The sequence below is a fragment of the Nannobrachium achirus genome, assembly GCF_963921795.1.
Source record: "Nannobrachium achirus genome assembly, chromosome: 10".
Taxonomy (NCBI): domain Eukaryota; kingdom Metazoa; phylum Chordata; class Actinopteri; order Myctophiformes; family Myctophidae; genus Nannobrachium; species Nannobrachium achirus.
In genome coordinates, this window is record NC_137819.1 from 36,918,322 (window position 1) to 36,931,010 (window position 12,689).

General features: G+C 49.6%; 1 protein-coding gene across 5 annotated transcripts in view; it reads right to left on the bottom strand.

Annotated features, from left to right (window-relative positions):
* cica (capicua transcriptional repressor a) overlaps window positions 1–12,689 on the bottom strand; it is a 59,358-nt gene that overhangs the window by 40,521 nt on the left and 6,148 nt on the right. For all 5 annotated transcript variants that reach the window (XM_080734859.1, XM_080734860.1, XM_080734857.1 and 2 more), the window contains exons 2-3: window positions 7,264–11,067; window positions 6,034–6,310 (exon numbers count right to left, since the gene is read on the bottom strand). In XM_080734859.1, coding sequence (XP_080590985.1) covers window positions 6,034–6,310; window positions 7,264–10,806 — 3,820 coding nt within the window. In that variant the 5' untranslated portion in view covers window positions 10,807–11,067. The remainder of the gene's footprint in view (window positions 1–6,033; window positions 6,311–7,263; window positions 11,068–12,689) is intronic.

A 12,689-nucleotide genomic window follows, 5' to 3' on the forward strand; every position in this document is an offset into this window, starting at 1 on the left:
AAAAAAAAAGAATTGCCTATATATTATTTGACTATTGGCCAATATTTGACCAGTTTTTAGAGTGTAGTTCAAGGGTCTTCAACAGGGGGTCCGGGACACCTAGGGGGTCCTCAGAGTTACTACCTACAGGGTCCTATTTTTTTATATTAACCATTTGAAACCCAGTGTCAATATTCAGAGAACTTTATCCAAAAATACCTGATACCAGATCGGCTATTTTCGGCAGTGAAAGGTTCAAGTAATGGTTCAAGAGGTTAAATATCTGAAAACACAAATTGACATGAATCCAAAATACACTGATGATTGTGCTGAAAATATGGAATCTCTGAAAAGGTTGTGGGGGCTCCCTGCTTCATCTCTCTCTCAACTAAGGGGTCCTTGGCCTGAAAACGTTGAAGATTACCTTTGATGAGTCTTTTTTTTTTCTTTTCCTTCTTTCTTTTGAGGTATTAAAGAGGTCTTAAAAGTCCTTACCTCACCCCACCCCCCCGGGGGTCCTGACCCACAGGTTGAGACCCACAGGTTTAGAACTATAAAGCGACAGTGACCTCTGTTCTGCAGCAGCAGCAGCAGCAGCAGCAGCAGCAGCACAGTGTCACGCCGCACGCTGATATTTAAGTATTTAAACTGTGTATTTATAGCTAGCCATTTACAGGCTGCCCACCCCAGTGCTCGTTTCATATGGATATCGAGATTCGAAAAGCGAGAGCTCGGCATGTCCTCCTGCTGCTGGGGCTGCAAATCTAAAGCATTAGAATATCGACTCTGGCACGGTTCTCTGTCTCATTGTACTCACTGGATGCAAGTCACCCCTGGGACGAGATGAGCCTGAGCTAAATATCTAGTAAAAAAATTGCACGGACAGTGTGTACCAGTCTGTAGTAGGGATGGGACGATATGAAAATGTCATATCACGATTATTGCGACAAAAGTAATCGCGATTTACGATATTATCACTATAATCAAAATCCATTATCCTGAGGCGGAACATTTGCCAAAAAATAGCAGATCTACAAGCGTGTAGATCGGCTATTTTTTGGCAAAGACATTTTATAGAGAGTGAAAAAAAGACTGTATCAAGTACGTATATTATAAGTACCTTTTACCAATTATAAAGGGTTTAAGTGGTACTGAATATGCAGCTCGGCAAAAAAAAGGTGAATTGATCCCAGTGCATGATGGAGGACGATATCACAATATATTAAATCTCCACGATACGATTATCGTGAGTGTTTTTTATCACGATAAACGATAATATCACTTATCGTCCCATCCCTAGTCTGTAGTACTAGTTTTAGTATGGCCCTGCACTGTCATTGTCCCAAGTCCCGTCCTTGTACCGAGCGTGTCAGTGCAGTATGTACTGTGCAACTCTGTAAAGATGTCAATACGTTTCTGCACCACCAAGGTCACCGAACCATGTTGTTGTGGTTGATTAATCCTTCTTTATGTTATTTATTACTTCCATAGTATCTGAGGGAGGTGCTCCTTACTGTGACTGTGCATGAGATAAGAGCTTTATTGATCCCGCGTGGGAAATTCAGTCGCCAAAAAGACAGCACACACAGTACACGTTACGCCCTAAACATTGGTTTAAAGTAACAACTTTAGTTGCAAGTTAATTTGTAGATTTTAAATATTATTACAAATACCGTACTTTGGCTATTTGAAAATAGCCGACCCACAAGATCTTGTAGATTGGCTATCTTCAAATTATTTCATATATTTTGAAAACATGAAATGGAAGAACGAGTACTTTTACTTTTAGTACTTCGAGTACATTTTGATGCCAATACTTTTGTACTTTTACTCAAGTAACAAGTAAGTATTTCTGCATTGTAGAATTGATACTTTTACTTAAGTGAGAAATGTACAGTAAGTACTTTGACCACTGTGTCTAGTAAGTAGTAAAAACTACTAAATACCTACTACCTTCAAGGTGACGCAGCAGTATAATGGTTTCCTCACTGTTATTACACATATTAAGTTAAATGGCTGTTACTTTTAAAAGCGTACTTAAAGTGCTGCAACAGAGCTCAGAAAACTTGCAATGAAATGCAATGCGAGAGTGAGGTCTAGCGAACACCAACTCCACTAGCCTCCTGAATCGCTGCCCTCCACACTCTCCTTTCTAACATCAGGGTCTTGAGCTCTACAGTGTAGAGTAGCTAAGCTGTCGCGCCGCAGTGCATCTACGTAGTTGGTGCGCATCTAGCCTTATCTTGGCTTTGCCCTGAATTGGTTCCCATAGTGTCCGTTCAAAAGAAATAAGAAAAGGCGAAACTTGCACAGCAGCTACATTGACGCGTAACCTTACACTCGCAGTCCTTACAGAACCTTTGCAGATGCGAGTGGAAAAAACAGCACCGATGTAACTGCTGATGCTAATGAAGCTGTGTTTCGCGGCGAACAAGGGAGGGCCACACACGCCACGGGCGCTCCTCTTCTGCCTGACGCCTTAATATTTGTTTTTGCGCTCTTTGTGTCTCCGAGGTGTTTTAAAAAATGTATGACAGCAGAGCAATCGGCACACTGCACAGGCTAGGCGGCTGGGAAAGTGTTAAGGAGATGCGTGCGCTTACGCGCGTGTGCCTACGTACTTTTCTGTGTGTGTGCACAGGGATAGCCATTGCATTAGTTGATGAACCGTATGTACTGTATGTACGTATGTGTGTGTGTGGTTGTAGTTCTGGGTGTCTATAAGTGGCAACATCTCCACAAGTACATGTGTAGGGGAAGCCTGTGAATGTAGGTTCACGTACTTATGTAGTGTGAATCTGTTATGTGTGTGTGTGAGAGAGAGTGAGTGAGAGAGAGAGAGAGAGAGAGAGTGAGAGAGAGAGAGAGAGAGAGAGAGAGTGAAGGAGCTCTCCTCCTGTAATCAGCCACAGACCTGAACACTTTACTGCACTAATTCTACAGAGCGAGACACGGTATCCATGACAACACGCTGGCAATACGATTACTCCCCTTTTTATTTTTTTCCGTTATTGAGAGGACGAGAAACATTCACATCACGCCCGAGCTGCCCTTGGTGCCCTGTCTGAGGTTGTTGATTGTCTGCTGCATTTGACTGAGTGTGTGTGGGTGTGCGAGCGTGCGTGATGTGTGTGCGTGTGCGTGTGGGTGTGTGTGTGTGTGTGTGTGTGTGTGTGTGTGTGTGCGTGCGCGCGTGCGCGCACACACACACACGCATTGAGCGCATGTGTGACTGTGTGAGTGAGTGAGACACGGCTGAATGTGTATGTGTTGGTGAAATTGTGAGTGTCCTCAATGCCCGCTCTCTTTTGTTCCAACAGCCTTGCATGTCTAGACATGTCAATAGTCCAACCCTTTTAAGGTTTCAGCGAGAACTTTAGCACACAGTTATCACACACACGCACACACACACGCGCACACACACACACACACACACGCACGCACACACACACACACACACACACACACACACACACACACACACACACACACACACACACACACACACACACACACACACACACACACACACACACACACACACACATATATTAATGACATAGTTTAAAGTTGTAAATGATTCCCCACAATTTTGAGGTATTCTTTACTTTACAGGAGTATTTTGAATTTTCAGTACTTTTACTTCTACTCCACTACATCTCAGAGGCAAATATTATTCTACTTCCACTTTTCATGCTTTGAGTACATTTTGATGCCAACACTTTACTATTTTTACTCACTAACACACTTACTAGTACTAGTACTTGTAACAGACTATTTCTACAATAGGGTATTGATACTTGTACTTAAGTCACACACACACACACACACACACACACACACACACACACACACACACACACACACACACACACACACACACACACACACACTAGAGATGGGATGGTTTTGCAACCGGTTAGCCAACATCTTTATCCGTTTAATTAACTTTTACTTAGTAAGGGCAAGGTCACACTACCCTTTTATTCTAACTATGAGGGAGGATTCTGCATGACCGTTTATCAAGAATCAATAATAATAATAATATTAGCATACATTTTAATCTATCTAAAATGCAGTAGCCTACACAGCTGAATATAAACAGTATAATGTTGCTCGTATCGGCCAATGTATTAATTAGAGCACCATTTTGCAAAATGTAGGCCTACACACAATTTGTGAAATTATCAGAAAACTGTGCATTTAATTTTTGTTTTTTTAGTGATGCGCTCTCACTTTCCTCTGGTCAGCTATAGCAGCGTTAAGCCCAATGTATACTTCCTCACTAAGAATAGCAGACCTAGCTGTAGGTCTGATATCAGGTGTTTGGTTCGCAACGCCATCGCACGACGGAACATAAATGTATGTACTGGAAATGCAAGTGTAAGTGTATTTACAATAATGACAACAATCTCTCTCCCATTAGTTAACCAAACATCATTGTAAAAAAAAAAAATGTAAACGTGTATTTATCATTATGGAAAAGTATGCAAATAAACCAATAAGCTGTTAAGCATATTCAGATCTTATCCATTTTTTTTGGGTGACTAACCGGCTAACCATTGACATTTTTAGCATGCACCCACACACGAGCACAAATGTCATCGGCAACGCCCCCAACAAAACTATTTAATGCAGTGTAAGAACACAACGTTTTAAAATTCGCTGTTCAGTTGCACTGCCCGCCTAGTAAAAGTCTGGTAAATATACTTAAAGTACGCAAAGTAAAGTATTCATTATGCAGAATGTCCCGTTATATGTCTAAAATTATATATATTAAAAATAAATGGAAATAGCCCAAGTAAATATAGGTGGTAAATAAGTGGTTAATGCGTATATTTTGTATAAGAAAAATCAAATTCAATGAAGTAACTACTAACTAAAGTTTTCAAAAACTAGAGTAAGAGTACAACATTTGCCTGATGAAGGAAAATATTGAGAGATGTAGTGAAGTAGAAGTAAAATACTGAAATACTGCAGTAAAGTAAAAGTACCTCAAAATTGTACTTATAAGTACAGATTGAAATTGAGTAAATGTACTGTCCACCTACTGCATAGACATAGATACACACATTCGGTGACTCCCCATAACATAGACATATATAGGAATACAAACAAAGCACACAATCAATGACAGCCCTTGCATACGACACACACACACACACACACACACACACACACACACACACACACACACACACACACACACACACACACACACACACACACACACACACAGCAGTGGAACTCATTGATTCTCACACCACACCAGACCACACACGCACGCACGCACGAATGCACGCACGCGCGCACACACACACACACACACACACACACACACACACACACACACACACACACACACACACACACACACACACACACACACACACACACAGTTACTGTACTCTGAGTCAACCCCCACACAGAGTATATAGCACTGCCTGAGACACCACAGTTAATGTTAAAACCTCCCACACCTCTGTGCTTCACAAAGATCTGCTATCACTGCAAGTCATCCCTGTCATATGAACCAGAAAGAACACCGCTCATTCACACACCGCTGTGTGTGTGTGTGTGTGTGTGTGTGTGTGTGTGTGTGTGTGTGTGTGTGTGCGCGCGCGCGTGCGTGCGTGCGTGTGCGCGTGTGTGTGTGTGTGTGCGTGTGTGTGTGATATGGAAAATATTGTGAGAATGTCATATATATACAGTATATACTGTATATGTTTTGCATTGTAGAAATTACATCAATAACAAAACTGAATATAGTTTTTGTTAAAATCAACTACTGGAGCTGGAACTCCCTCTGGGAGCGCTCTTTGATAACCTTAGGGTAAGGACAGAAACAGAGCAAGCTGTCAGATCTATATCAACAACAGTAAGGAGTGTAGTGCAAGGATCACAGATAAAACTCCTTTTCACCTCTTTGAGCCAAAACACACACACACACACACACACACACACACACACACACACACACACACACACACACACACACACACACACACACACACACACACACACACACACACACATCCTCCTCCTCCTCCTTACCTGTCCCTGGACGTCCCATGATGATGTCTTTCCGCGGGGCGGGGTGGGGCGACTCGGCTGGCAGTATGAGGGGCAGGAGGGCAGTGGGCGAGGGGTGACAGGCCACCGGCTGTGGCAGGGCCCCTCCTGAGGCGTCCTGGTGGCCCCCCGGCTTCCTGTCCCTCTCCCGGCCCCCGGAGCCTGAGGAGGTGAGGGTGGAGCCGCTGGAGGTGGAGACCAAGCCCAGGGTGGTGGGAGAGGACAGGGCAGAGTGGCCTGGTGTACCTGGGGTCAGAGACTGGGAGGTATGCCGGCTGGTTAGTACAGGGGTTCTCAAACCTTTTTAGGAACCCCACCCTGACAAGCACTTGGAATTGTAGGTATTACATTTACTGTGACTCGGTTCCACAGATAAATATTGTGAAAATAGCAGATCTACATGCTCCACAACGCCTCGCGCTGCGAGGCGTTGTGAGCATGTAGATCGGCTATTTTCACAATGTTCACCTTTTGCTCACTTAATATTTGATAGTTTGGCCAGTTTGGTATTAAAACGCTCTTAAAGTCCTTAAATTGTCACTTCATAAATGTGAAGATACCCTGTATACACTTATACCGTGTTTGTTTACCGGTGAGTTAGTTTCTTTTTTTACATTAAGCTAGTCATCTGTGGGGATCCCACAAAATAATTTGGGGACCCCACTTGGGGTCCCGACCCCAAGTTTGAGAACCACAGGGTTAGTAGGAAAATCTATCAATTTATTTCATACATTTTATGTGACACAGTATGCGCGGTGTTGCCGCACGCCGATCTACAACCTTACAACGCCGTCACGCTGAAAAGTGATGTGAGCTTGTAGATCGATCGGCTAATTTTGTTGCGGGACACCGGCGCGCAACTAAATATAAGATCTAGCTTTAAGATCATAATTGTTCAATGTCAATAAAATACATAGATTTATATATAGAGAAAATAGAAATGACTGTGTTATGCCTACTTATAATTATGCTTAAATATACAGTATCTATATTGTTGTGGGGAGATGGGGTGCGATGGTCCTTGCTTGACAATTGTGTGAAATATACTAGCGGTCCAGAGCAAAAAATACTGACATACTGTACACACAAAGCCAGATGTAGGAGCTGTTAGCACCACTCAAAAAGCTATGTAACTAATTGATCTAAAGGCTGAGTTGATGCTTTCACTCACAGTCATAAAATGTAAGAAAGTAGAAAGAGTGCTGTCCTTACAGAGCTGGAGGTGACCAGTACCAGGGTGGAGGCTGGGTTGCGAAGGAGCACGGCTCCGTTGGTGGCGGCCCCGTTGATGGGCACGGGGACCTGCAGGCCCGGGGGAGGCGCGGCCAGGTGGGGGGGCTGGCTGTGCTCCCTGGACCGGCTCCTCTCCCTCCTCCCCAGCGGGCCGTCGGAGAACTTGGCCAGGGGGACGTCCGGGTTCCTCACGATGACCGGCGAGTCCCGGAGCGGCACGATGCGCCGGGGGGAGGGCTCCTGGGGCAGAGGGGAGGGAGGGGTGGGCGACACCAGCATGGGCGGAGGGGTGGACGCAGCGGAGGACGGGGGGCGGCTGGTGGCGCTGTGAGGCCGGGGGAAGGAGAGAGAGGAGGGCGTGTTTGGCTGGCTCTGGGGGGAGAGGACGCGGAAGGCGGCGGGGCTGAGGCCCAGGGCTGGGTCCCCCGGCCCGCCACCCGCAATCCCCACACCGATCAGCTGCTGCGACTGCTGCTGATGCAGCTCAGGCTTGGTCTGGTAGTCCTGGGCCGCTGGGAGTGGCGGAGGATGGTGGCTGTCGAGCTTCCTCTTGCTGGGGCTCATGGGCACGGTGAACGTGAGGTTAGTCTGGAAGGTGGGCATGATGCCCGACAGGTGGCGCTCACGCTCGCCGCCCAGCATGCCCGGCAGCTTCGTTCCGCTGAGCTGGCGGTGGCGCCGTGGTGTCAGCGAAGGGGGCGCGGTGATGGGAGAGAAGGTGGCCGGGCGGAAGCCGAACAGCGGCGAGGGAGAGGGCGACGGCGTCGGGGAGAAGGGCGACTGGTTGGAGATGGGGGAGAAGGAGGGCGTGCCTGAGCGCGAGCTCCCCAGGGAGACCAGCATGGTCGCCGCCTCGCACTCGTCGAAGTCGAAGCGTGACAGGTCCTGGGGAAGGAGGGAGGGCAGGACCAGGCGTGGACGGGAGTCTCCGCCGCGGCTGCTGGCCTCGCTGCTGTCCCGCGACGTCTCGTCCCAGTCGAACTCCGAGCTGGCCCTGCCGCCGCCCAGGCGCAGGTCGGAGGGGGTCAGGGTGCCCGTGCTGCTGGCTCCTCCCCGCTCCCTGCCTCCGCCGCTGGCCTCCATCTCTTTGGTCCTCATGGAGAGGTGACGGGAGCAGTATCCCCGGCGCTGTGACTCCTTGGAGCAGCCCTCGCGGGAGCACAGCCGCCTCCACTGCTTGCCGTTGAACTTCTTGCGGATGCCGGTGGGCGTGCAAACCACGTCACCCTTCTTGTACTTCTGCTGTGCGGCCGTCAGTGGCGTACGGGAGCGCGAGGAGGAGGAAGACGTCCCACCGGCACCTGAGCCTCCCCCTGAGCCTCCTCCTGCGCCCGAAGAGCCACCTGAGGAGGCCTTTTCTGCTCTGGAGGAGGAGGAGGTGGCGGTGGAAGAGCAGATGGAAGGGAGGGGAGGGAGCTGGGGCGCAGCGAGGATGGCCGCCCCGCCCGCCACGGCGGGGTCAAGCCCCAGCAGCACCGGGGAGGGAGGCGGATGCGGGTTGAGGGCGAGGTGGGCCGAGGGGATCCCGATGCCCCGCACCACCGACAGGTGAGGGCTGAGGTAGCCTGGCGGAGGCTTGGAGATGATGTGGCGGTGCTGGGACACCCCGATGGGGCTGGGCCCCGGGACGATGGCCCCCATGGGGACCATGCTGAAGTGGGACACCTCCATGTCCTCCATGGCACCCGGCATGTACGGGTGCTGCTGTTGCTGTTGCTGCTGCTGCTGCTGCTGCTGAAGTGTGGCGCTCCTCTCCCGCTCTATGTCCTGGTGTCTCTGCAGCTCCAGGTCGTTCTCTCTCTCCCAGTCCCGGCCCGGTGCCAGACTGAGGACAGAGCCCGAGGGAGTGATGGGGGAGCTGATGTTGGAGGAGGAAGGCGTGCTGGAGGAGGTGGGGACCATGCCAGGGTAAGGCAGTCCGCCACCGTGGCCCAGCATGGACGCCATGCTGGTCTGGACCATCACCCGATGACACAACTCCTGCTCCACCTCTGCCTCCCTCTCCTCACGCTCCTCCTGTTCACTCTCCCTGATTACCTCCCTTTCATCCCGCCCTCCTCCTCCGGAGGTACAGATGGCGGGAAGGTCCAGGTCCCAGGGGGGCACCAGGAGGCGGAGACTTTGCCGAGAGACCCACACCGCCTTGGTGGAACCCGCCGCCGCCCCCCTGCCTTCCCCCTCTTCGTCCCTGGGACGGGGCGTCGCCTCCCCCCTGTCCTCGGTCAGCAGCACACGGTAAGGGTGGGCCACGGCCGGGTGCGAGTCCACCTGGGTCACCACGCCCTCTCTGTACCACTGCCTCTGGCCGTCATTGCCACTGTCCTGATCTCCAAACGGCACGCAAACACGGGTGCCGATGGGCACCGGGTGAGAGCCTGGAGGAGGAGCGTCCAGGATAATGTCCACGTCCTCCTCGCCGCTGCCCTGCTGGTGGCGGTATGGGTAGCAGCACAGCACCTTCTCTCCGTTCAACAGCACCTCAAGGCTGCCCAACTCACCGCTGACCTTACGGACCACGCCGGCGCGGAACACACACTCTGAACTCTCCCCATTTGTCTTTTCTCCTCCTCCTCCATCGTCCATCCTTTCCTCGCTCCGCCGCCTCAGCTGACGGGCGAGCACGCGCTGGTTCTTCAGCCCCCTGGCCAGGGCATCGGTGAGTGCGTCGGGGAGGCTGTTGGGGTTGTGGTGCGTGGGCATCGGGGGACGTGTGTGCGTGTCTCCCACCACCTCGAGGTCGGCCGAGTGCTCGCTGGCCGTGTCCGTGGAGGAGCAGCGGGGCAGCGGGCTGGGCGAGACTCTCTCCGCCTCTCTCAGCCCCTCCCCGACCCCCGGTCTGTCTCTGTCCGCTCCCAGGGACAGAGGCAGGGTGGGTGGTCCCGGGGAGCTGTCCTGAGGGGTCCCCGTGCTGCTGATGCTGGTCCTGTCGCCGTTGTTGCCGTTTTCAGAACCGCTGACGTCACTTCCTGTGGGCCCTTGGCTTATAACCCCGCCGGTCAGAGGAGGAGCAGAGGGGAGCAGGGGTGGGGGGGTGGGCGTGCCGGAGGCGGGGTTGCTATGGCTACTGGCAGCGGGCGAGCAATGTTCCGAGATGTACTTCTTCTTGGGCATGCGGGCTTTGAAGGTGGCCGTCTTCCTGCTGGAGGCCGGGTTAGGGCTGCTGTTGGCGCTGGGGGTGCTGCTGTTGCTGTTGCTGCTGCTGTCCATCGACGCAGCACCCCCGCCTGCCGGATCCGAGAGCCTCAGAGCGTCTCTGTGAAGACCCTCCGTCCTGATCGGCTCCTCCTGGGAGGACTCTGAGTTTGAAGAAGAAGAGGTGGTGGAGGAGGACGACGATGATGATGATGATGATGACGGTGAGGAGGTGTGGTTTTTGTTTTCCGGGGACCTGCTCCCGTCTCTGTGCTCGTCCGGGTCTCTCTTATCTCCTCTGTCGGGGGTGTCGCCCGCGCCCCGGCGCTTCCCTCCTTTGGTCCGGGTGGAGGGAGGGGAGCGCCGGCCCTGCTTCTTCAACGGCTTCATCTTTTCATCTAGCTGTCTCTCTGTGTTCCTTCCCTCCCTGCTTCCCCACCAGACAAGTCCTTTTCGATTTGTTTATTTATTTAACCCGGAGACTCTGCCACTCTCTGTCTCTTTCGGCACTCACACTCGCTCCACTCCTCGTTTTTTAATTATTTCTTGTCTTCTCACCACGTTGCCGTCTCTATTTCCCTCCCGGTGTCTCTCTCTCTCATGTCGTTACTTTCGTCCTTGTTTTGTGACTTTCCACCTTTTTTCGAGAAACTGAAAGAGAGAAAGAGACGGAGATGGAAGGGAGACACAGAGAGAGGATTACTCATGTGGTAAACGTATTGTGACATGACATAAACAAAGCCTATTCACTGTATGAGGTAGAGCAAACTGTATGCTTTTGAAAGGAAAATGGCTAATTAAAACTAAAACAAACCAACATTTTCCCCTCATTTGTTGTTGCTTGTTTTTGACTTTTGAGATTTTTGCTTAATAAAAATCACAATTTGATTTAAACCCATAGCTAATAAAGGCTTTGATAATGGGAATGTGGTCCATACCTTATTTCCATATTATGATACAGTAGAATAGAATCTCAACAAAGAGTGCAGCGAATAAACAGGTAGGAACATTTTACAATTCAGCATATTAACCATTACACCTGTCTCACCAAAATAAAGTATTATTATTTAAAAAGCAATGTTTAAGTAATTCTGAGTAAATGTTAACTTCAAAGTAAATGAATTTCAAAATAAAAGTAAAACGGCCACACGTTTGTACATTAAAAATAATGACATCTTCAGCCACCTGTTTAGTCACTCACTACGTGCCGTAGTACTACAGTCATCTTTGACTTATTTACAAATTCATTACACATTAAAGCATTACATAATAGGTTCTACTCACGTTACGCAAGGCCTGCATTCATGCAAGATACATATTAAAAGCAAAAGGCCATATTTTAGGGTAAACACTGTATGGGCTTACAACACAGTATGGAAATAGTGAGGAGCACTTGTAAAGTGCTTGCCCAGACAAGCCTTTATGTGCGCGCACTTGCTAGCTCACTCTCTCACACACACACACACACACACACACACACACACACACACACACACACACACACACACACACACACACAACGGTTTCTTGGCCAGGGCAGTAGAGGCGGGGGAATTCCTTGTTCACTCGCATTCTGAAACTCCCTCCCTCCCTCCCTCCCTCCCTCCCTCCTCTCTCTCTCTTTCTCTCACGTAGTCAGTCTCTGTGTCTCTTTCCCACTGTCTCTTCTGCTAGCTTTCTCACTATCTCTCTTCTTGCGTGCCGTCTCTATAATGCTGTCTGTACGCCTCTCCCTTTCTCTGTATTTCTGTGTGCAGTGCACATCTCTCTCTCTCACCGACTCTATATTGCCATCTGTCTCTATCTGTCCCTATAGTGAGATGTATGCCTCTCTCTGTACTCTGTACCCCTCCTACTATGTCTACTATGCCTCTCTCGCCGGTGTTCCATAGGGTGATCTGTAATACCTCTGTCCATTTCTGCATATCTGTGTACCACCCTCCCCTCTCTCTCTCTCTCTCTCTCTCTCTCTCTCTCTCTCTCTCTCAGTGATGACCTTTATCTGTGTATTTCATACTCAAGTAAATCCACCCCTCCAATCTTCACTTCCTGTCAAAGACCATTAGCTAACTTCCCCCTACTTCACCCCCCCAAAAAAGTGTTCTCAACGGGCCTGAAAATGAAGGCCCGGCCCTAACTGGGCGGGCCTGAGATCGGGTAGAGTCGGGTTCGGGAAATATTTGAAAACTAACACAGAGTAAAGGTTATATAATTAATAATAATAAAGAAATGTCATTGAGCCCGGCCCGGCCCGACTGATTAGCATACATTTC